General features: G+C 42.3%; 1 protein-coding gene across 5 annotated transcripts in view; it reads right to left on the bottom strand.

Moving 5' to 3' along the window:
* The window catches only part of SNCAIP (synuclein alpha interacting protein), a 266,108-nt gene that overhangs the window by 31,789 nt on the left and 208,332 nt on the right, over positions 1 to 25,987 (bottom strand). For all 5 annotated transcript variants that reach the window (XM_056537348.1, XM_056537346.1, XM_056537347.1 and 2 more), the window contains 3 exons: positions 16,921 to 17,034; positions 6,787 to 6,912; positions 4,034 to 4,203 (listed from right to left, as the gene is read on the bottom strand). In XM_056537348.1, coding sequence (XP_056393323.1) covers positions 4,034 to 4,203; positions 6,787 to 6,912; positions 16,921 to 17,034 — 410 coding nt within the window. The remainder of the gene's footprint in view (positions 1 to 4,033; positions 4,204 to 6,786; positions 6,913 to 16,920; positions 17,035 to 25,987) is intronic.

Consider the following 25,987-nt stretch of genomic DNA (forward strand, 5'->3'; position numbering starts at 1 on the left):
CATGTCTCGCTCCATCCACCAATGCCACATTGCACCACAGACTGTCCAGGAGTTGGTGGATGCTTTAGTCCAGGTCTGGGAGGTCATCCCTCAGGAGACCATCCACCACCTCATCAGGAGCATGCCCAGGTGTTGTAGGGAGGTCATAAGGGCACGTGGAGCCCACACACACTACTGAGCCTAATTTTTTACTTGTTTTAAGGACATTACATCAAAGTTTTTATCAGTCTGTAGTGTGGTTTTCCACTTTGATATTGAGTGTGACTCCATATCCAGACCTCCATGGGTTGATAAATTTGATTCCAATTGATAATTTTTGTGTGATTTTGTTGGCAGCACATTCATGAAAGTATTTCATTCGATAAGTTCATTTATTCAGATCTAGGATGTGTTATCTTAGTGTTCCCTTTATTTATTTGAGCAGTGTACCTTCTGTTTATTAGTGTAAACTACAAAAAACACACTCCACTATAAAAAAATTAAGGGAACATCAAGATACCACATCCTAGATCTGAATGAATGAACTAATCGTATGAAATACTTCCATCTTTACATAGTTGAATGTGCTGAAGTCAAAATAGAAAACCACACTACAGGCTGATGTAACAACTTTGATGTAATGTCCTTAAAACAAGTCAAAATGAGGCTCCGTAATGTGTGTGGCCTCCACGTGCCCGTATGACCTCCCTACAATGCCTGGGCATGCTCCTTATGAGGTGGCGGATGGTCTTCTGAGGGATGTCCTCCCAGACTTGGGCTAAAGCATCTGCCAACTCCTGCAAAGTCTGTGGTGCAACATGGCATTAGTGGATGGAGCGAGACATGATGTCTCAGATGTGCTCAGATCGGATTCAGGTCTGGGGAACAGGCGGGCCAGTCTATAGCTTCAATGCCTTCCTCTTGCAGGAACTGCTGACACAGTCTAGCCACATGAGGTTTAGCATTGTCTTGGATTAGGAGGAACCCAGGGTCAACCGCACCAGCATGTCGTCTCACAAGGGGTCTGAGGATCTCATCTCGGTACCTAATGGGAGTCAGGCTACCTCTGGAAAGCACATGGAGGGCTGTGCGCCCCCCCAAAGAAATGCCACCCCACACCATTACTGACCCACTACCAAACCGTTCATGCTGGAGGATGTTGCAGGCAGCAGAACATTCTCCACAGCGTCTCCAGACTTTGTCACGTCTGTCACATGTGCTCAGTGTGAACCTGCTTTCATCTGTGAAGAGCACAGGGCGCCAGTGGCGGATTTGCCAATCTTGGTGTTCTCTGGCAAATGCCAAACGTCCTGCACGGTGTTGGGCTGTAAGAACAACCCCCACCTGTGGATGTCTTGCCCTCAATACCACCCTTATGGAGTCTGTTTCTGACCGTTTGAGTGCACACCTGCACATTTGTGGCCTGCTGGAGGTCATTTTGCTCTTCCATGCACAAAGGCAAAGGTAGAGGTCCTGCAGCTGTATTGTTGCCCTCCTACGGCCTTCTCCACATCTCCTGATGTACTGGCCTGTCGCCTGGTGGCATCTCCATGCTCTAGACATTACGCTGACAGACACAGTAAACCTTCCTGCCACAGCTCGCATTGATGTGCCATCCTGGATGAGCTGCACTATCTGAGCCACTTGTGTGGGTTGTAGACTCTGTCTTCACTCTACGACTAGCGTGAAAGCACCGCCAGCATTCAAAAGTGACCAAAACATCAGCCAGGAAGCATAGGAACTGAGTAGTGGTCCGTGGCCACCAGCTGCAGAACCACTCCTTTATTGTGTCTTGCTAATTGCCTATAATTTTCACCTGTTGTCTGTTCCATTTGCACAACAGCATGTGATATTAATTGTCAATCAGTGTTGCTTCCTGAGTGGACAGTGTGATTTCACAGAAGTGTGATTGACTCTGAGTTACACTGTGTTGTTTAAGTGTTCCCTTTATTTTTTTGAGCAGCATATATTTTACTTTCATTCTATAGAAGGCTTCCTAACTTCTAAAGAAACCCATTAACCTCAAGCTGTTTTATGCATTGCGGAGTACAACTGGCTGTAAATTACTACTCTACCACACAGCTCTGCTTTTCATGTGTACTGCTATAGAATTTACCATGCAGGCACTAGTTATTAAAAAGGATGGCTAACACTACTGGGCTACATGGAAAACTACATTTCAAAGTCCTCCAAAGTTAAAGGCCAAATATCACTGAGAGCCCAAATATTGCCTTCCTAACATCTGTCAAACTGAGGTTATTCAGTCACGATCAACTTCATTCAGTAGATTGAGAACCATTATTTTGCCTCCCGCCATTGATTTTGGCTTATGGCAGTAGCCTACTGTGAAATTAAATCCAGTTACTTGGAGTAAAGGATGGACACTGGGGGATAAAGGTAATACTGGTGAATTGTGTGGCTACTACTGGCCTGTGATGTCACATTTTCATACCATGATTTGTATAGCATCAACAGGGAAGGAGTAAACATGTAAAATACTTGTAACTGCAAACAAATGAACAATCTCTGATATTTGATGAGGCACAGGGCCCTACTAGAGCTTAGAAGGTGTTGGTTAGAGATAGAGATTGTCTATTAGGCAAAATCCCCTTAAAGGCCACTAAAAATATTAAACTGACATCTGCCAAAAAAAAATCCTTACTTATTTATTCTTCACATTTCGTACAGTGGGATTCCTAAATCTGCTGTTAGGCTACTTTCACACTGCTGTTGTGACCCGTCCCCAAACGGCCATTATCCGGACGGGGCACCATGGGCTCATTTACTATAATGAGGTCCTTCAGGTGCCGTTATTTTGTAGCGGGAGAAAAAGACGGCCAAAGCAGTATTTTTTCTCCCACTATTCCCCTCAGCTCCCCTGATGGCCGTCACACTGCCGTGTCCTAATGGCAGTGTGAAAGAAGCCTTAGAGTAAACTGCAGCTATGATGAAACATTTTGGAGCATATGGAGAGCTATCTTTGACCACCAGGCCATCCAAGCACACCAAAAAAATTTCTCCTTTCTCATTTCTTTTCCTTGTTTTTGAATTCCATATTAATATCATACGTTGTTGTTATTATTTTAATGTTGATGTAGTGCTGGGCGCGGGCACAGGGCTTCTGTTCTGATCGGAGAACGGAAGCTGCTGTCACCTCCCCCTGCAAGCGCTGAAAGCCAGTGAACCGCGGGCGCAGGGCTTCTGTTCTGATTAAAGGGACGAAGATCAGAAGCTCTGCAGTGCCCGCGGCTCACTGGCTTTCAGCGCTTGCAGGGGGAGGTGACAGCATTTCTTCTCGATCAGAACAGAAGCTCTGCTCTCGCTGTTCAAAAATCATTAATTTCCCGACATGGGGAGGATGTGCAGCACTGCGGGATACATTTATCAAACCAAGAGTACCCTATGTTTCCCTGATCTGATCACCTTACATAATAATGGGACCACTATGTATACACTGAACATTAAAAGGGTACTCCGGTGAAAAACTATTTTTTTTTAAATCAGCTGGTGCCAAAAGGTTAAACTGATTTGTAAATGACTTCTATTAAAAAATCTTAATCCTTCCAGTACTTATTAGCTGCTGAATACTACAGAGGGAAATTCTTTTCTTTTTGGATTTATTTTCTATCTGTCCACAGTGCTCTCTGCTGACACCTTTGTCCATTTTAGGACATGTCCAGAGCAGAATATGTTTGCTATGGGGATTTTCTCCTGCTCTTGACAGTTCCTGACATGGACAGAGGTGTCATCAGAGAGCACTGTGGACAGACAGAAAAGAATAATAAGTACTGGAAGGATTAAGATTTTTTAATAGAAGTCATTTACAGATCTGTTTAACTTTCTGGCACCAGTTGATTAAAAAAAAAGTATTACATCAGAGTACCCTTTTTTATAGACACCTGCTGAAATCAATCGCAGCCCATTAAATCTATTGCCTTGAGTGAATGATATGTGGTTCTCCACAGCCAAGAGTCCTCGAGTGAATGTTTCTGTTCTAAAAGGCAATATAAAAAAATACAGGGTGTCAGCATCTTATAGTCGTAACCCTTCTTACTCTTTAAGTTGCTTGGTGAGCTTGACAACTTGTGATGCCAATGACATGCAGGTCTCCACCACCACTAAGTATCGGGCGCACATGCTATGGCCTTGATGCTCAGCACTTTGAGATGGTTTCTCTCCAGCATGATTCTGAATGGTGACATTTGCTCCATATTCAACTAATGTCTGCAAAATAAAATTGTAACATGTTAATATTTCTTCCAATATATGCTTCTCAAGTAAAACTATGAACAGTTGCCAATCTAAGAGTTAAGCTAAAACTCCTCCAGAATCCCACCTCCAGGTCCCTACATTAGAAGAAGCTCTGATCTTAGAAAAACTATCCATTCTGACCACATGGATTGACTAAAAGAAATATTCACACCTCATTAGAGATGTGATACTTCAAACACACGACCAGCCATGGCACTAAAATATATTAGTTCATAAAAAAATTAATAAAAAAATAAATCAACAATTATGTTGTCAAAAGAGAGTATTTGCTATCTAAGCCATTTTTCCATGAAAAAACATCAGTTTATGATATCTGGCAACAGACATAAAGCATCTGAAATGTTGGCTCTTCCATTTTTTATTAATGTATATTTTAGAGGACAGCTAATGTTTTAGACATTGCCAAAACTTGACTCATTACGTTCAGACAACCTTTTGGCATTTGCTTTGGTACATAGTCAATGATTACGGCTTTTGATATGTTTTCAATTACAGGACAGAGAAGAAAGAAATATTGTAGGTGCTCTTATTAACCAGTCTGAGACAAAATAGATACTGCCCGTATAGTGCTTCTCTTTTGGGCTCACACTCTGTCCCTGTTCTCTGCTGTCTGGAAACTGACTTTATATAGAGAATTAAGCAATAATTCAATTCATTTTAAAATTATAAACATGCTTTCATGTATTTCTCCTTTCATATCATAATGATATTTATTAGAGACATATAATTTTTTATGACATTCCTGGCAAATAAACTGGAACTCTGTGATGTCAAACTTGCCTTTATTTAAAACAAAGTTTTTCCAGGAAACCTGTAAATGCAGTTTGTTTTAGCTACTGTTTCAAGCAAATACATGAATAAATAGAGGAGTAAATAGTCAGATTCAGCATATAAGCTTAAAAGGGTTGTCTCATCTCCCCTGATAACCTCCCTCTGCTACTGTTGTCCAGCTCACACTCCGGGGATTGCTGGTGGATGGGCTGTCGTCAGAAAGAGGTCATCTGCTTTTGTGCCTGACAGCTCCCAAGCTCAAGCAATATGCCTGCAGCTGTCAGACATGATGAATGTGCTGAGATAAGCCTGAGCAGGGAGCTTGAGGTGCGCTCAGGAGCTCCTCCGGTCACTATGAGCATGACGTAACCACAACTTCTAAAACAGAGATGGTAGACGGGTACAAAAGGGGAGATAAGAAGAGATATCAACAGAACCAGGAAAGTTTGCTAAATAAAGCCAAATTCAAACCTGTTTATTCTGCCATGCTCTACACACAGAGACAGGATTTAGTAAATGGGAATACCCCTTTAAAGCCCCCTTTACAATCAGCAGTAGTACCCTATGATCTCCAAGGAGGCTTTGCTACTTCTTGTCACCAACAGCTAGTTACAAAATTATTTTAAAGCGGGAGTTCGACATGGCCCAAGCATAGCAAACTAGTGCCTACCTTTGAGTCATTTCCTGCACAAATATGAGTATTGGCCAGGACTCAAAAAAGTGGTATGCTGCACTTCTGAGTTCTGGTAAAAACACATGTATGTCACTTGTTGACTATGTTCAGGCCATTAAAGTGAGCAGGGACAAGCAAGTACGCACACATCAGCACCCCATTTTGACAGCATCCTGATGTGTAGCACAAGAGCAACTCCTAATGTGAACCCACCCTTAGTTTGTTCTGCAGAGGTTGGGGTTAAGAAAAAAAAGATTGGGCAAATTAAGGGAGTATTTTGTATATTGTTGGGACTTTGGAAAAATTGAAAAAAGCCATATATATATATATATATATATATATATATATATATATATATATATAGCTTTTTTCCATTTTTCCAAATGGAAAAAATATATATAACCCCAGTTTCCCACTGGTCCCACTGCAGCTCCTGTTTGGCTCCTTCCAGTCCCCAAATTCCTTGCCTTTTGCCTGCTTTCAAGATGAAAGCTCTGAGCAGGACCTGCTCGCTCAGCCATTCACTGGCTAGAAGGATGTCCAATATAGGCTAGTGACTGGTTGAGGGGGCATATTTTGCTCTGAGCTTTCATCTCAGAATTAGGAATAAGACATGAGACTGGGGGATAAGAAGGAGCAGAAAGTGAGCTGCAATAGTATCAATCGGGGGACTGAGACTAGGCAAGTATAGCTTTTCTTTCTATTTTCTATAACCCCAATTACATATACATATTTTCAAAATGGCAGAGTACCCCTTTAACTCCCAATCCTTCTGTTGTCAAGGCTTTCAGGGATTCTGATGTATAAGTATAGCATAAGTGTTAACCTATCCTAATATCTAAGGGCACCTTTAGATTATTTGTTGGGTAGTCCCAATGAGTATCTTAAAGGTAGGAAAAGTATAACAGAGATTGCTTAGACAAATCCAATAACAGTTCTAAATAAACAAAAAATACAGGAAGTGCCATTAAATGTGACAATACAACATACTAAACATTTCATGCTTTACATGCAGATCAAAGCCCCAGGACAAGCTTCACATAGTAACAAGTTAAATATTTTAATAAGAGCCCTATTGCGACACTTCTTACCTGCACACAACCCAGATATCCATTCTGAGACGCTATATTAACTGCACTGTTTCCACATTTGTCCGTTTCATCCAAAGAAATCCCTTGCTCTTGCATAAATTGAAGAAGCCACAAAAGTATTTTTTCCTATGTAGGGATTTGAGAAAGACAGTTCTCAGTCAATATAATTATTTTCAAGAGAAATGCTATGAAACAGGGGTTACTAAAACCTAGGTATATTGGCAGAAGGAATGAGGCAAAGTTTTATGAAGCCACTTAACAACTGTTATCCATGAAATATTCTGCATTTCATATCCCCTCTGGTAGATGCATCACGCTGCAGTAAACTTGGAATGGCTTCTGCAGACAATCTTATACACCGCTATGGGCTAGAGACAGAGGCTTTTGTGAAGTTAGAATGAACCTCCAAAGTCAGGCAAACTCCAACAACCATAGGTCTTATGCTTCTGCTGATGATAATGCACTTTGTATTTTACATGGACATCTCTATCTCAGGTGAATTTAACACATGCATATTTTGATAAAGTTTTTAAGTGATAAACTGGAGTGAATATAAGAGAAAGGATACTTGGAATCCTTTCTTTTACATTTCTTTCTCTCACATCTAGTCTTAGGGTTTGCTCCTGTATCGTGAATATGATGCCGTTTTTTGCATTTAAATGGGCACTGTCAGATTCAAAAACTATTTATATGTTGTACATCTTGGCAAAACATTAACCTTTTTAACCCCTTCCCGACCCATGGCATACATGTATGTCATGGGTCGGCTCCCATTCTATAACGTGGGGCCACGGCGTGGCCCCTCGTCATAGCGGGTCGGGCCCGGCACCTAGCAGCGGCCGGGACCCGTGGCTAATAGCGCGCGGCAGTGATCGCGGTGCCGCGCGCTATTAACCCTTTAGACACAGCGTTCAAAGTTGAATGCCGCATCTAAAGTGAAAGTAAACTAATGCCGGTTAGCTCAGGCAGCTGCTCGGGATCGCCGCGGCAAAATTGCAGCATCCCGAACAGCTTACATGACAGCCGGAGGATCCCTACCTGCCTCCATGCTGTCCGATCGCCGAATGACTGCTCAGTGCCTGAGATCCAGGCATGAGCAGTCAAATGGCAGAATCATTGATCACTGGTTTCCTATGAGAAACCAATGATCAATGTAAAAGATCAGCGTGTGCAGTGTTATAGGTCCCTATGGGAGCTATAACACTGCAAAAAGTGAAAAAAAAAAGTTAATAAAGATCATTTAACCCCTTCCCTAATAAAAGTTTGAATCACCCCCTTTTCCTATAAAAAAAAAAAAACTGTGTAAATAAAATAAAAATAAACATATGTGGTATCTTCGCATGCGGAAATGTCCGAATTATACAAATATATAATTAATTCAACTGTACGGTCAATGGCGTACACGCAAAAAAATTCCAAAGTCCAAAAAAGCATATTTTTGGTCACTTTTAATATCATGAAAAAATGAATAAAAAGCGATCAAAAAGTCTGATCATTACAAAAATGCTACCACTAAAAACTTCAGATCACAACGCAAAAAATTAGCCCTCATACCGTCCCATACGCAGAAAAATAAAAAAGTTATAGGGGTCAGAAGATGACAATTTTAAACGTATACATTTTCCTGCATGTAGTTATGATTTTTTCCAGAAGTACAATAAAAACAAACCTATATAAGTAGGGTATCATTTTAATCGTATGGACCTACAAAATAAATATAAGGTGTCATTTTTACCGAAAAATGTACTGCGTAGAAACGGAAGCCCCCAAAAGATACAAAATTGTGTTTTTTCTTCAATTTTGTCGCACAATTAATTTTTTTTCCGTTTCTCTGTAGATTTTTGGGTAAAACGACTGATGTCATTACAAAGTAGAATTGGTGGCACAAATAATAAGCCATCATATGGATTTTTAGGTGCAAAATTGAAAGAGTTATGATTTTTTTAAAGGTAAGGAGGAAAAAACGAAAGTGCAAAAATGGAAAAACCCTGGGTCATGAAAGGGTTACTATACTTGTCAAAGCTGAAGCACAGGCATGGAAAAAGTCCAGTAAGTGACGGTGGGCTAGCTGTCCTTTGTTTGCTCTCCTGTCTGATAGTACTCCTCTGTGCTCTCTTCTGTCTGATAGGACAGGAGTGAACACAGAGGAGTGCTATCAGACACAGAGGAGTACTATCAGACAGGAGAGAGCACAGAGGAGTACTATCAGACAGGAGAGAGCACAGAGGAGTACTATCAGACAAGAGAGAGCACAGAGGAGTACTATTATACAGGAGAGAGCACAGAGGAGTGCTATCAGACAGGAGAGAGCACAGAGGAGTACTATCAGACAGGAGAGAGAACATAGGAGTGCTATCAGACAGGAGAGAGCACAGAGAAGTAGTACCAGACAGGAAAGAGCACAGAGGAGTGCTACCAGACAGGAGATAGCACAGAGGAGTACTATCAGACAAAGGAGAGAGCACAGGGGAGTACTATCAGACAGGAAAGAGCACAGAGGAGTACTATCAGACAGGAGAGAGAACAGAGGAGTACTATCAGACAGGAGAGAGCACAGAGGAGTGTTATCAGACAGGAGAGAGCACAGAGGAGTGCTATCAGACAGGAGAGAGCACAGAGGAGTACTATCAGACAGAAGAGAGCACAGAGGAGTGTTATCAGACAGGAGAGAGCACAGAGGAATACTATCAGACAGGAGAGAGCACAGAGGAGTGTTATCAGACAGGAGAGAGCACAAAGGAATACTATCAGACAGGAGAGAAAACAGAGGAGCGCTATCAGACAGGAGAGAGCACAGAGGAGTGCTATGAGACAGTAAAGAGCACAGAGTAGTCCTATCAGACAGGAGAGAGAACAGGGGAGTGCTCAGACAGGAGAGAGCACAGAGGAGTCCTATCAAACAGGAGAGAGCACAAATGAGTACTATCATATAAGAGAGAGCACAGAGTAGTGCTATCAGACAGGATATAGCACAGAGGATTGCTATCAGACAGGAGAGAGCACAGAGGAGTGTTATCAGACAGGAGAGAGCAAAGAGGAGTCCTATCAGACAGGAGAGAGCACAGAGGAGTCCTATCAGACAGGAGTGAGCACAAATGAGTACTATCATATAAGAGAGAGCACAGAGTAGTGCTATCAGACAGGAGAGAGCACAGAGGAGTACTATCAGACAGGAGAGATCACAGAGGAGTACTATCAGACAGGAGAGAGCACAGAGGAGTGCTATCAGACAGGGGAGAGCACGGAGGAGTACTATCAGACAGGAGAGAGCACAGAGGAGTACTATCAGACAGGAGAGAGCACAGAGGAGTGCTATCAGACAGGGGAGAGCACAGAGGAGTACTATCAGACAGGAGAGAGCACAGAGGAGTCCTATCAGACAGGAGAGAGCACAAATGAGTACTATCATATAAGAGAGAGCACAGAGTAGTGCTATCACACAGGAGAGAGCACAGAGGAGTGTTATCAGACAGGAGAGAGCACAGAGGAGTACTATCAGCAGACAGGAGAGAGCACAGAAGAGCACTATCAGTAGACAGGAGAGAGCACAGAGGAGTACTATCAGACAGAAGAGAGCACAGAGGAGTACTATCAGACAGGAGATAGCACAGAGGAGTCCAATCAGACAGGAGAGAGCACAGAGGAGTACTATCAGACAGGAGAGAGCACAGAGGAGTGCTATCAGACAGGGGAGAGCACAGAGGAGTGCTATCAGACAGGAGAGAGCACAGAGGAGTGCTATCAGACAGGAGAGAGCACAGAGGAGTACTATCAGACAGGAGAGAGCACAGAGGAGTGTTATCAGACAGGAGAGAGCACAGAGGAGTGCTATCAGACAGGAGAGAGCACAGAGGAGTACTATCAGACAGAAGAGAGCACAGAGGAGTGTTATCAGACAGGAGAGAGCACAGAGGAATACTATCAGACAGGAGAGAGCACAGAGGAGTGTTATCAGACAGGAGAGAGCACAAAGGAATACTATCAGACAGGAGAGAAAACAGAGGAGCGCTATCAGACAGGAGAGAGCACAGAGGAGTGCTATGAGACAGTAAAGAGCACAGAGTAGTCCTATCAGACAGGAGAGAGAACAGGGGAGTGCTCAGACAGGAGAGAGCACAGAGGAGTGCTATCAGACAGGAGAGAGCACAGAGGAGTACTATCAGACAGGAGAGAGCACAGAGGAGTCCTATCAGACAGGAGAGAGTACAGAGCAGCACTATCAGACAGGAGAGAGCACAGAGGAGTCCTATCAAACAGGAGAGAGCACAAATGAGTACTATCATATAAGAGAGAGCACAGAGTAGTGCTATCAGACAGGATATAGCACAGAGGATTCCTATCAGACAGGAGAGAGCACAGAGGAGTGTTATCAGACAGGAGAGAGCAAAGAGGAGTCCTATCAGACAGGAGAGAGCACAGAGGAGTCCTATCAGACAGGAGAGAGCACAAATGAGTACTATCATATAAGAGAGAGCACAGAGTAGTGCTATCAGACAGGAGAGAGCACAGAGGAGTACTATCAGACAGGAGAGAGCACAGAGGAGTACTATCAGACAGGAGAGAGCACAGAGGAGTGCTATCAGACAGGGGAGAGCACGGAGGAGTACTATCAGACAGGAGAGAGCACAGAGGAGTACTATCAGACAGGAGAGAGCACAGAGGAGTGCTATCAGACAGGGGAGAGCACAGAGGAGTGCTATCAGACAGGAGAGAGCACAGAGGAGTACTATCAGACAGGAGAGAGCACAGAGGAGTCCTATCAGACAGGAGAGAGCACAAATTAGTACTATCATATAAGAGAGAGCACAGAGTAGTGCTATCACACAGGAGAGAGCACAGAGGAGTGTTATCAGACAGGAGAGAGCACAGAGGAGTACTATCAGCAGACAGGAGAGAGCACAGAAGAGCACTATCAGTAGACAGGAGAGAGCACAGAGGAGTACTATCAGACAGAAGAGAGCACAGAGGAGTACTATCAGACAGGAGATAGCACAGAGGAGTCCAATCAGACAGGAGAGAGCACAGAGGAGTACTATCAGACAGGAGAGAGCACAGAGGAGTGCTATCAGACAGGGGAGAGCACAGAGGAGTGCTATCAGACAGGAGAGAGCACAGAGGAGTGCTATCAGACAGGGGAGAGCACAGAGAAGTAGTATCAGACAGAAGAGAGCACAGAGGAGTGCTACCAGACAGGAGATAGCACAGAGGAGTACTATCAGACAGGAGAGAGCATAGAAGCGTACTATCAGACAGGAGTGTGCACAGAGGAGTACTATCAGACAGGAGAGTGCACAGAGGAGTACTATCAGACAGGAGAGAGCACAGAGGAGTACTATCAGACAGGAGAGTGCACAGAGGAGTGCTATCAGACAGGAGAGAGCACAGAGGAGTACTATCAGACAGGAGAGTGCACAGAGGAGTGCTATCAGACAGGAGAGAGCACAGAGGAGTACTATAAGACAGGAGAGAGCACAAAGGAGTCCTATCAGACAGGAGAGAGCACTGAGGAGTACTATCAGACAGGAGGGAGCACAGAGGAGTACTATCAGACAGGAGAGAGCATAGAAGCGTACTATCAGACAGGAGAGTGCACAGAGGAGTACTATCAGACAGGAGAGTGCACAGAGGAGTACTATCAGACAGGAGAGAGAACTGAGGAGTAATTTCAGACAGGAGTATATCAGAAACGTTAATGTTTTTCCAAGATGTACAACATATAAAACATTTTTATATCTGACAGTGCCCATTTAATGTTTTGAAATTGCTGCAAAACAACAGTGTTTTGTCTGAATTCAGAAAAAGTTGTAAAAAAAAATCCAATTTACCCTCAATGTGTGAATACAGTTTAACATAAAGAGAAAAATTCTGCACCAGCCTGTGGATTATGCAAAGTAAATGAAAAGGCATAACAAAACATTGGGCTTCATTTATCAAAACTGTCTACCAGTAAAACTGTTCTTGTTGCCTATGTCAACCAGCACTGATTTTTCTTCTAAACTGCTCTGGAAAAGTGAAACCTGAGCTATAGGTAAAAGTTTTATTTTTAGTGTATGAAAGTATTCATAAATGAGGCCCAAATGTAAAAAAACGCAGTTATGCATTCTGCTATGGGGCTGCAGTGTTTCCGCAGTAAAATCTGTAGAATTGCTGATTTTTAACTTCCCCATTTTGTGTGAATCTTGTCAGCAGTGTATGACTGAGATGTACACAGCAATGTTAACATAGAGATTACAGGCATATAACAGCCTTGGTACAGTAGGCCTCTGTCTATCGCACCTTCTTCTTGGCATTAGTAGAGTATGTTTACCCAAGTCACCATGGGCTCCCTAGGTCCAATGGGCCCTTGTATCTGTCCTCGTCTTGCCTGGTGCTGATGACTGTGCTGCTTAATGTTTATTCAAAATGTAATACATTCCTTTGCCATTTCATGGGATGGAGTCTAGGAACGGAATAATATATATCTGGAGACACATACTTAAGTAAATTTATATGTGATCTAGAGATCAATTAATAAAGACTGATATATCGCACAGCTTCCAGCTATCCCTACTATTAGATGACCCAGTAGCCGAGGAATCTGAGTTTTTTTTAATGTACTTTTAACAAGCTGCCCTTTAAACAGGCGTAAATCACCAGATTAATGACAGTAAGATATGTAAGCTGTCACTGCTGGGTATTTAAGGCTGTGACTATGCACTGAGGTGGAATTCCCATTATTCTATTAGTCTAATCCAGTCCGGCAGCTTAGAGCTATTATTCAGTCTCACCAGGAGTATATGAACTGTGTGTAAGGTTCAGAGTACTGACTGTATGAACAGCAAAGGAGTCGTCATACTGCATTCCTACATTATATACAATTTCTGCATTTATTCAGGTGTTACTGTATTCCCTGCACATTAAAGGGGTACTCCGCCCCTAGACATCTTATCTCCTATCTAAAGGATAGGGGATAAGATGTCTGATCTCGGGGGTCATGCTGCTGGGGCCCCCCGCGATCTTGTCTACGGCACCCTAGACATCCGGTGCACAGAGCAAACTTCGCTCTGTGCCGGATGACTGGCAATGCAGGGCGGATGACTTGCATTGAGGGGTGTGGCCATGATGTCACAAGTGGAGCGTGGCAGCGATGTCAAGGTCACGAGCGGGGTGTGGCTGGGACATCACAACCACGTCTACTCGTGATGTCATGGCCATCATGCCCCCACCCACAAACTTGCATTAAAGGTGTGTGGCCATGACATTACAAGCGGGGCGTGGTCGTGATGTCACGAGCCTCCGGCACTGCACCTGACACTCTAAACGAACACCGGGTGCAGCAGGGAGATCGCGGGGGTCCCCTGCGATCAGACATCTTATCACCTATCCTTTGGATAGGGAATAAGGTGTCTAGGGTGTAATACCCCTTTAAACCTGCTTACAGTGAGAATACAGCTACCTGCATCAGTAATGTCACTATGAGAGAGCCAGGAATCAATCAGACCTATTCAACCTTTTAAATGCGATTGAAAAAATAAGTGTAACAGTTGTGTATTTTAACCAGATCATATCAATGTACAAGGCAAACTCATCACATTAGAGTAAATGCAGCAAGAAGATCTATAAAGTCACATTTCTAGGAGTACCAGTAAGAGGCCTCCTAGTTGTTTGTGTGGCACAGCTGGGGAGATAAGCTGTGCCATACTATCCCTGGCTGCAATCACTTTTGGTTTAGCAACATTATTCACTTGTTTTGTACTTAAAGGGGTAGTTCAGTTAATAATTTTTATCTATTATTAGTTTCCTCCTTCATAGTTTTTTATTTATTTTTGCAATAAACATCCATTAAAAAATGTACACTCCTTCCAACACTATTCCTATGGTGAAATGTCATCAAAACACTTTTCTTTTTCCCTGTTCTGGTATCTCCATCTCGGCTGCTGTCCCTCCTCCTACAGCCACCACCTTCTGAGACAGAGATCACATGACTCAACTGCTGAGACGGACCACTTGACTCTCCATCTGCGAGGAACAGCGGGAGATTTCACTCTAGTGGTCTCCAAACTGTGCCCCTTCAGATGTTGCAAAACTGCAATTCCCAGCATGCCCAGATTGTCCAAGCATGCTAGGAGTTGTAGTTCGGCAACATATGAAGGACCAGATGTTGCCGAACTACAACTCCCAGCATGAATGGACTGTCTGAGCATGCTGGGAATTGTAGTTTTGCAACATCTGGAGGAGTGCATTTTGTAGACCACTGCACAGTGGTCTCCAAACTGTTACCCTCCAGATGTTGCAAAACTAAAACTCCCAGCATGCACTGACAGCTGAAGTGTATGCTGAGAGTTTTATTTATGCAACAGATGGAAGTGCACAGTTTTACGGTTTTGAAACCACTGTGTAATGGTCACCAAACTTTTTCCCTCCAGATGTTGCAATACTACAGCTCCCAGCATGTCCACACTGTACAGGCATACTGGGAGTTGTAGTTCAGCAACATGAAAAGGACCAAATGTTGCAGAACTACAAGTCCAAACGTGCATGGACCGTCTTGGCATGCTCGGAGTTGTAGTTGTGCAACATCTGCAGGGGCATAGTTTGTAGACCATTGCACAGTGGTTTCCAAACTGGGGCCCTCCAGATGTTGCAAAACTACAACTCCCAGCATGCCCCGACAGCCTCTGGTTGCCTAGGCATGCTGGGAGTTTTAGTTTTGCAACAGCTGGAGGCACTCTGGTTGGGAAACACTGATGATATATAATATATAAAAATATTTGTATATGTATATAAAAGATATCTAATATGCACAATTACTTGTATGAAAAAAAATACATAAGTGCGTATATGTATTTTTATTTAAATATATATATATATATATATATATATATATATATATATATATATGTATATGTAATGTATATATACAACCTATATATATTATGTTTTAGTAGAGCTTTATTGGGGAGATATATCTCTGTCTATATATATATATATATATATATATATATATATATATATTTATTAGAGCCATGTACAGGAGATTCAAACATCACAGTAGAATAATAGATGCAAGGTTAATGTCCTATGCTGATCTGAGTTTTTTATTTTTTTTATTACGTTCGCTGGATAGCCCTTTTAATTTAATGTTATACAGAGTCTTAAAACAACAAAAGGTAGACTAAGCAATAATTTTTCATGCATGGACATTTACCACAGATGGTGAGGCCTAAGCATCCCCATGGTCTGTCAAGTAATGCCCAGAAAACACCTTGGTCTGAGGTCCCAGAACAAAAAGTTTGAGAAAGACAAGGATAGGTGATAACTAGCTGATCATGGGGGTCTGACTGCTGGGACCACCACTGATCATGAGATAAGAAGGCCTATGTCCCATAGACTTGCATGAGACTTCAGGCAAATCTGTATCCTTACTGCAGTAATCTTGGGCTACAAAGCTGCAAGTACATGATCAGGGTGGAGTGGATGGAGCATGATCAGGGTTATGCTTTAAGTTCATTTGACCCTCAGTTTATGCCACATCCTTCAACACACAGCTTAAAATGCAGCTTTTTCACAGAGAGAAGGCACCTGAAGACCATGGGAACAGAGGGAACTAGATGCATATGACAATGTTTTCTCTCCCAGAAAAACAAATGCACTTTTGTCATTTTCCTGTAAGGTAGTTTAAAGGGGTACTCCGGTGAAAAAATTTTTTTAGAATCAATTGGCACTAGAAAGTTTAACAGATTTGTAAACTGCTTCTGACCACAGTGCTCTCTGCTGACACCTCTGTCTGTATCAGGAACTGTTTGGAGCAGGAGAGGTTTGCTATGTGGATTTGCTTCTACTCTGGACAGTTCCTGACACAGACAAAAGTCTCAGCAGAGAGCACTGTGGTCAGAAAGAAAAGAACTCCAGTAAGAAATACAACTTCCTGTGGAGCATACAGAAGCTGATAAGTAATGGAAGGATTTATATTTTTACAAGTCATTCTATCACTAGTTCATTTGACCCCTTTAACCGGAGATATTCATTTGTGTGTAATGGCAGTCGATTTTCCCTACTGTCTTTTAAAGAGACAGTAATGTATTTCAGAAGGTAGAATAATACAATCATATGATGTCTACAAATAAAAGATATTTTCTTGTTACATTAACATACCTGACCATAGCTGGCTGCATAATGGATAAGGCTAGGGTGGTCCTTAGAACAACTTAGCTCAGCAATAGCTTCAGTTTCACTAACCATCCACCGTACGCACTCCAGTTGACCCATCTGAATGAAGAAAAATTACATATATATATTATTATTATATTTAAAAAAAAAAATTCTGAATACTATAATACACATGACAGCTTAACTATATTCAGTTAAGTTACACTTTCCATTCAAATTTTTGCCAGAAATCACATATCTTATTAAAGTTACCTACTGTTAAGAAGCTACAAGTGTTAAGGCTTTCACTACAAGTGCGACATGCAGCTGTTTCCCTAATTCCATATGTTCTATTCCAAATGGAAAAATAAAAAAAAATAAACTTCTGCTGTGCTTGCAAAAGGTCAAATAAATGAATGATACTGAAGGATAACTTAGTCAAACTTTTTCTTCAGAGAAAACACCAAGAGAAACAAAAGATACACTGTATTATGCCTAGTGCTTCATCTTATGCCATAGTACATTCAGAACACACAGGTAGAAATGCACTGCCGATTCCAAATCTGCACCTAATATGATTCATTGGCCCATATTTACTAAACTGTCTAATTTTTAGTGCAAACTTTAATGGACAACCTTCAGATATGCCATATTTCACAAGCTGTCTTTTTAAAAATTGAAGAATCAATCTGATTGGTTGCTATGGGTCAGCTTTTCCTTTGTACAGGTTTTGATAAATCTCTCCGAATGTGTTTTTATGGCAACATACTGAGAGCAAATCTTGTATGATCTGATCTGGCAATTTTTTTTATCTTCCCCTACTTCTTACTTATTAAAAGCACTTAAAGGGGTACTCCACTGCCCCAGCGTTCGGCACATTTTGTTCTGAACGCTGGGTGCGAGCTGCGGGGGTCAAGATGCCATGCCCCCTCAATGCAAGTCTATGGGAGGTGCATGGCAGCTGCCACACCCCTCCCATAGACTTGCATTGAGGGGGCATGGCATGACATCAAGAGGGGGCATGGCCATGATATCACGACCCCCGCAGCTCCAACCCAGCGTTTGGAACAAAATGTTCCGAATGCTGGGGCAGTGGAGTACCCTTTTAAAGGGGTACTCCACTGGGGAAAAAAATTAAATAAACTGGTGCCAGAAAGTTAAACAGATTTATAAATTAAATAAAAAAGCACGTACCCGCACTCACCGTTAGGCGGAGATATCTGTATGACAGAGTCCGGTTCATGGGAAGCTGGGTCTCAGCATCAGTGCAGGTAGTATGGCGCTCAGAGGCTACGCAGGCAGTTTCGCACGTGAGTGTGTGCTTCTTCCGGCACTCACGTGCAAAACTGCCGGCGTAGCCTCCGAGCGCCATACTACCTGCACTGATGCTGAGACCCAGCTCCCCGTGAACCGGACTCCGTCATACAGATATCTCCGCCGAGCGGTGAGTGCACGTACATGCTTTTTTATTTATCCTTGTTGATACCTTATGCTTGTGTATGTGCACCCTACAGGAGATACTGAGCTAGGTTGCTGAGTCCGCGCTGCATTCCAGTACAGGTGAAGTCTGACTCTTGTGTGCTCTCCCCTTTCCTGTCTCGCTGCCATTAGATTTATAAATTACTTCAATTAAAAATCTCAATCCTTTCAGTACTTATCAGCTGCTGTTATGATCCATAGGAAGTTCTTTTCTTTTTGAATTTCCTTTCTGCCTGACCACAGTGCTCTCTGCTGACACCTCTGTCCATTTTAGGAACTGTCCCAATAGCAAACCTCTCCTGCTCTGGACAGTTCCTAAAATGAACAGAGGTATCAGCAGAGAGCACTGTGGTCAGGCAAAAAGGAAATTCAAAAAGAAAAGAACTTGTGGATCTTAACAGCAGCTGATAAGTACTGGAAAGATTAAGATTTTTTTTAAATAGAAGTAATTTACAAATCTGTTTAACTTTCTGGCAACAGTTGATTAAAAAAAAAGTTTTCTAGTGGAGTACCCCTTTAAGGAAGTAGTAGGGGACAGATAGAAGGAAGAACAACTGTAGGATTAGACTACACAGGGTTTGTTTGCAGTATGTTAGTATGGAGACACCTATGCTCTCTAGAATTTGTAGACATACAGTAAACAGTAGCAGATTTTAAATAAAAGACTAGTGAAAAGTGGCTTTGTTTCTCATTTTTTAATAGATTATGAAAGTGTACATGGTACATGGTCAGGCCACCAAATATGAAATTAAATCCTTGAAAATTTGCTCACAAACAAGATTTTTATCTCATAAAGGAAATATACCAGTAAATATATTGAATATCAACACTGTCAGTGTCAAATTGTACTTATCAGTATAAATAAAAAGAAAGCAATATGTTCAACATTCTCTACGGTAAGCAGTATCCTGCTTTTTTATATACTGAGAAATTTGTGAAGTTCTTTCCAGCCTGACAACAGTGCTCTCTGCTGACACCTTTGTCTGTGTCAGGAACTGTCCAGAGCAGGAGAGGTTTTCTAAGGGCAGTTCAATTCTAATCTGGGCAGTTCCTGACAAGGACAGGAGTGTCAGCAGAGAGCAGACAGAAAAGAAATTAACAAATGTCTCTGTTTTATACAGCAGCTAATAAGTACTGGAAGGATCAAGATTTTTTTAATAGAAGTCATTTACAAATCTGTTTAACTTTCAGGCACCAGTTGATTTGAAAACATTTGTTTTCTACATGTTTCCAATGGAGTTCCCCTTTAATGTGGAAACAATCCTTCAGTCTCCTAACTGAACATTACTTTCTGGATCATTCTGGTTTTTGACCAGTTGAGAGTTTGGTATCATGACATCTTAGGAAATCTAGTCTCTAACAATGTATGTCAGGTGTAGATCTCAGGTGAGTTATCAGTATAGGTTTATAGTCAAATGAATCACTGGAGGCTTCATGGTAGGTGACTAGAATCTGGTGGTGGGGTATTCAGTACCACATAATACAGCGGGACAGGATGCAGCTGTCATTTTCCATTATTTTCTTTAGAGAAGGTATTTGTGAGTTGGATAAGTAACTTTTTGGCAGCCTTGACCATAGGCGATAATGATAGCATATGATGTAATATGGGTAGGAGAAGCAATTCCTACCTTATTTTTTTTTTATTTTTTTTACCATAAATAAACTACAGACTGCTTCACATACAGCTTTACTAGTTTTCATACATATATAATTTAAGAATTAATAATAATTCAGCTCCATAAAGTAATCTATCAAACAGGTAGTGACAGCCTGACATCAACATTTTATAGGGAAAAAGCCTATGGGGGAATTCATCAATGTGCAAGTGAACGTCTTTTTACCCCATTAATTTGTGTGGTGGAAACTGTGTACCTGCACTAAATGTATTACAGGGCACGTGATAAATATGGTGCTGATCACATTTCTTACTTCAGTACTCCACTTTGTATGGAGAATCTTCTGCAACTTTTTGTGCGACTTTTTAAAACGTGTAACAAAGTTTGTGACTTTCTAATAATGCTGTTTTTAAAGCCAAGTCAGGGCTGGTGTAGATTTGCATCTCAGCACAGTTGCAACAAAAGATGCGACAAACTGAAAAAGCACATCATAAATTACTGACCACTGAATGATATCAAGTGAAATCACAAATTGGTATGTTCTTTTTGAAAGACTTTCTAAAGCAATAGTCACAATGAAAAGTCTTTAAACAGCATCTGAGACAAATTGTGTGACAAATTTACACCACAAAACAAGAGTAAAACCAATGATAACATCCCCCTATGTCCCTAAAGACATAACAAGTTCATTCCCTCCTGAGCAACAGGGTAACTACCCATAATGAAGAACACTAGGTGGCACTCTGTTTCCAATTCTTAGGCTATGTTCACACAGAAGAATTTTCATGCAGAATTCCGCCTAAAAATTCTGCTTGGAAATTTCACACAATGAATTGAATGGTGATTCCGCTGTCCCATTCACGCGCCATAATTTCCGCTTTTTCTGCCTCAAAAATCTCGATTTCTGCATCTGCAGGAAGAAAAGACATGTCTATTCTTTTTGTGGATTTTGCTCAACAATGCATTGCCATCCATGATATGCAGCATTTTCGAGCAGTTCTAGCGCCCGATAAAGGATTAAAATGTACGGAATGTCTGCTCGTGTTTTCCGGGCAGACATTTCGCACACTTTCAGCCATGTGAATATGGCCTTAAAAGGAAAAATACAGGAATCACTTGATTGGTCAGGCAGGTACCACAGATATCTGAAACAGTCTACCACTTAAAGGATAAGTATTATGAAGAAAAACTTATCCCCTATCCTTGCACAAAGGCGGAGGTAGCGGTCCTGCTGCTGGGTTGTTTCCCTTTTACCACTTCCTCCATGTCTCCTGATGTACTGGCCTGTCTCCTGGTAGCGCCTCCATGCTCTGGACACTACGCTGACAGACACAGCAAACCTTCTTGCCACAGCTCGCATTGATGTGCCATCCTGGATGAGCTGCACTACCTGAGCCACTTGTGTGGGTTGTAGACTCCGTCTCATGCTACCACTAGAGTGAAAGCACCGCCAGCATTCAAAAGTGACCAAAACATCAGCCAGGAAGCATAGGAACTGAGAAGTGGTCTGTGGTCACCACCTGCAGAACCACTCCTTTATTGTGGTTGTCTTGCTAATTGCCTATAATTTCCACCTGTTGTCTGTTCCATTTGCACAACAGGATGTGAAATTGATTGTCAATCAGTGTTGCTTCCTGAGTGGACAGTGTGATTTCACAGAAGTGTCATTGACTTGGAGCTACATTGTGTTGTTTAAGTGTTCCCTTTATTATTTTGAGCAGTGTATAACGGATAACTCATTTATTAATGAAAATATCCCGGAATCAAATAGTACATTCCTTGGTTTCATTTAACATGAAAAAACAAACATTTTTTCATTTGGAATCAATAAAAAAAAAAAAATACTTCTGGGTCTAGATTTTATTGTTACATATTTGTTATGGCGCCCTCTAGTGTTCATTCAATCTTAAATGTCCATCTAATGCAGTGTTTTCCAACCAGGGTGCTTCCAGCTGTTGTAAAACTACAACTTCCAGCATGCCCAGACAGCCTTTGGTTGATGAAGGGAAAATTCTCGGTAGGCCGGCTGCCCTGTGGGCTGGCAGTGTCTGGGGCACAGGAGTCCCGACAACTCACTGTATCAGCCAGTCAGGGATGTCAGGACCTGTGTGCACCGCAGTAGCAGCATCACACACAGGTCCTCTCCTGAGACTCCGGACAGGCTGATACAGTGACTGGAGGTCCGGAGGCTACAGAGTCTGTACTACACACTGTACAGACAGGACACACACCTCGGCCTCTACTCTCTACTCCTAGCCACTCCTCCTGTCGGCACACAGTCACTTCGGCTGCTTGGGGGGAGATATGCTGAAATGGATGATAAGAGAGCTGTAAATCAATGAGAAATCGCAAAATTCTTATTGGCGCTTTTCACTTTGATGTTTTTTTAAATCCTTTTGGTATTTTTTCATTTTTTTTTTGCCGTTTTTCAGCTCCTTGGCGGTTTTCCAAAATCGCAGCATGTAGAGCCACTGGCGATTTTTTTGTCAAAATCGTGGCTTTTTTTTTCCATAGAAGTCTATGGGAGTGAAAAAATGCCAAGAAAAACAATATGTGGGTTTTAACTTTGGCATTTTTTCAGGCGGTTTTTATTCTTTTTTTGGACTTTAGCGATCCAAAAAAGTGATGGAGATACCTTTTTTAATAAAATTTCGTAGGATACCATTAAAAAATAAAAATAAAAAAGATACAGTAGTGAAGGAAAAAATTATATCTAACGAAATTTATCTTTTTTTATAACAAAATTTTTATTAATTTTTAAAACAGGGATCAATTTATGTGGGCGGGTAGGGCACTAAAAATGTAGCCGACAATAATAAAAATATAGTGTGTGTATGCTTTTCACTTTTTTTCTTAATTTTTACATTTTTTTTTAGGTAGTACTACTACTCCCAGCATGGAACACAGGAACACACTTTCCTTAACCCGTTCAGGACCTATGACGTAACGGTACGTCCCGACACCCTGGGTCTTAAGGACCCATGACGTACAGTTACGTCATGGGCAGTTCCGGTCCCCGCCGTGCGCCGGGCGGGGATCGGAGCGGGATGCCTGCTGAAATCATTCAGCAGGCTTCCCGTGCAAATGCCCAGGGGGGGTCATTAGACCCCCCCATGTCGGCGATCGCGACAAATCGCAAGTGAATTCACACTTGCGATTTGCGCAATTCTGGGTCATTACGGGTCTATAGTGACCCGGTGACCCAGAATGTAAGGGGGATCGCGGGTTTCTAAGACACCCACGATCCCCCTGAAGTGATAGGAGTGAGGTGGCACGGGTGCCACCCCTCCTATCCCTGCTATTGGTGGTCTAGACACGACCACCAATAGCAGATCAGGGGCGGGGGGGGGGGGGTATTACTTTCGTTTTCCCCGTCCTGCCCTCCCACAATAGGCGGGACAGGACGGGGAAACGACGGGGACCGGCTACAGTTTGAGACCATTATACAGTGGTCTCTAACTGTAGCCCTCCAGATGTTGCAAAACTACAACTCCCAGCATTCCCAGACAGCTGTTTGGGCATGCTGGAATATGTAGTTTTGCAACAGCTGGAGGGCTACAGTTTGAGACCACCATATAGTGGTCCCTAAACTGTAGCCCTCCAGATCTTGCAAAACTACAACTCCTAGCATTCCCAAATAACTGTTTGCTGTCAGGGCATGCTGGGAATTGTAGTTTTGCAACAGCTGGAGGACCACAGTTTGGAGATCACTTTGCAGTGTTCTCTAAAACTGTAGCCCCCCAGATTTTGCAAAACTGCAAATCCCAGCATGTCCAAACAGCAATCAGCTGTCTCGGCATGCTGGGAGTTGTAGTTGCGTACCTCCAGCTATTGCATAACTACTTCTCCCAGCATGCCCGTCGGCGATCAGTACATGCTGGGAGTTGTAGTTTTGCAACAGCTGGAGGCACACTGGTTAGAAAATGCTGAGTTAGGTAACAGAACCTAACTAAACTTTTTCCAACCAGTGTGCCTCCACCTGTTGCAAAAGTACAACTCCCAGCATGCACGGTCTGTCAGTACATGCTGGGAGTTGTAGTTTTGAAACAGCTGGAGGTTTGCCCCCCCCCCGTGTGAACGTACAGGGTACATTCACACGGGCAGGCTTACGGTAAGTTTCCTGCTTCAAGTTTGGGCTGCAGCAAATTTTTCTCCTAGCGGGAAACTCACCGTAACACGCCAGTGTAAATGTACCCTAAAAACACTACGCTACACTACACTAACACATAATAAGGAGTAAAACACTACATATACACCCCCTTACACTGTCCCCCACCAATAAAAATGAAAACCGTATTGTATGGCAGTGTTTCCAAAACGGAGCCTCCAGCTGTTGCAAAACAACAACTCCCAGCATTTCCGGACAGCCACTGACTGTCCAGGCATGCTGGGAATTTAGCAACAGCTGGAGGCACCCTGTTTGGGAATCACTGGTGTAGAATACCCCTATGTCCACCCCTATGCGATCCCTAATTTAGTCCTCAAATGCGCATGGCACTCTCTCACTTCAGAGCCCTGTCGTATTTCAAGGAAACAGTTTAGGGCCACATATGGGGTATCTCCGAACTCGGGAGAAATTGCACTACAAATATAGGGGGCTTTTTCTCCTTTTACCCCTTATGAAAAGGAAAAGTTGTGGCTTGTTAGTGTAAAAAAAATAAAAAAAAATTACACTAACATGCTAGTGTTGCCCTATACTTTTTATTTTCACAAGCGTTAAAAGGAAAAAAAGACCCCCGCAATTTCTCCTGAGTACAGAAATACCCCATATGTGGTCGTAAAATGCTCTGTGGGCGCACAACAAGGCTCAGGAATGAGAGCGCACTATGTACATTTGAGGCCTAAATTGGTGATTTGCACAGGTGAAATACCCACATGTGACCCCATTTTGGAAACTACACCCCTCATGTAATGTAATAAGGGGTACAATGAGCATTTACGCCCCACAGGTGTCTGACAGATTTTTGGAACAGTGGTCCGTGAAAATGAAAAATTTTATTTTTCATTTGCACAGCCCACTGTTCCAAAGATCTGTCAAACGCCAGTGGGGTGTAAATACACACTTCACCCCTTATTAAATTCTGTGAGGGGTTTAGTTTCCAAAATAGGGTCATATGTGGGGGGATCCACTGTTCTGGCACCACGTGGGGCTTTGTAAACGCACATGGCCCCTGACTTCCATTCCAAAAATTTTTTTCCCAAAAGCTCAATGGCGCTCCTTCTCTTCTGAGCATTGTAGTGCACCAGCAGAGCACTTGATTTCCACACATGGGGTATTTCCATACTCAGAAGAGATGGGGTTACAAATTTTGGGGGGTCTTTTCTGCTATTAACCCTTGCAAAAATTTGAAATTTGGGGGGAAAGACACATTTTAGTGAAATTTTTTTTAATTTTTTTTACAAATGCGAAAGTCGTGAAACCCCTGTGGGGTATTAAGGCTCACTTTATTCCTTGTTACGTTCCTCAAGGGGTCTAGTTTCCAAAATGGTATGCCATGTGTTTTTTTTTTTTTTTTTTTGCTGTTTTGGCACCATAGGGGCTTCCTAAATGCGACATTTTTGCTCTCAAAAAGCCAAATATGACTCCTTCTCTTCTGAGCATTGCAGTTCACCCATAGTGCACTTCAGGTCAACTTATGGGGTACCTCCATACTCATAAGAGATGGGGTTACAAATTTTGGGAGGTCTTTTCTGCTATTAACCCTTGCAAAAAAAGTGAAATTTGGGGGGAAACACACATTTTCGTGAAAAATATATATATTTTTTTTACATATGCAAAAGTCGTGAAATACCTGTGGGGTATTAAGGCTCACTTTATTCCTTGTTACGTTCCTCAAGGGGTCTAGTTTCCAAAATGGTATGGCATGTGTTTTTTTTTGCTGTTCTGGCACCATAGGGGCTTCCTAAAGGTGACATGCCCCCAAAAACCATTTCAGAAAAACGTACTCTCCAAAATCCCCTTGTCGTTCTTCGCTTCT

This window comes from Hyla sarda, chromosome 1, assembly GCF_029499605.1.
Source record: "Hyla sarda isolate aHylSar1 chromosome 1, aHylSar1.hap1, whole genome shotgun sequence".
NCBI classification, from domain to species: domain Eukaryota; kingdom Metazoa; phylum Chordata; class Amphibia; order Anura; family Hylidae; genus Hyla; species Hyla sarda.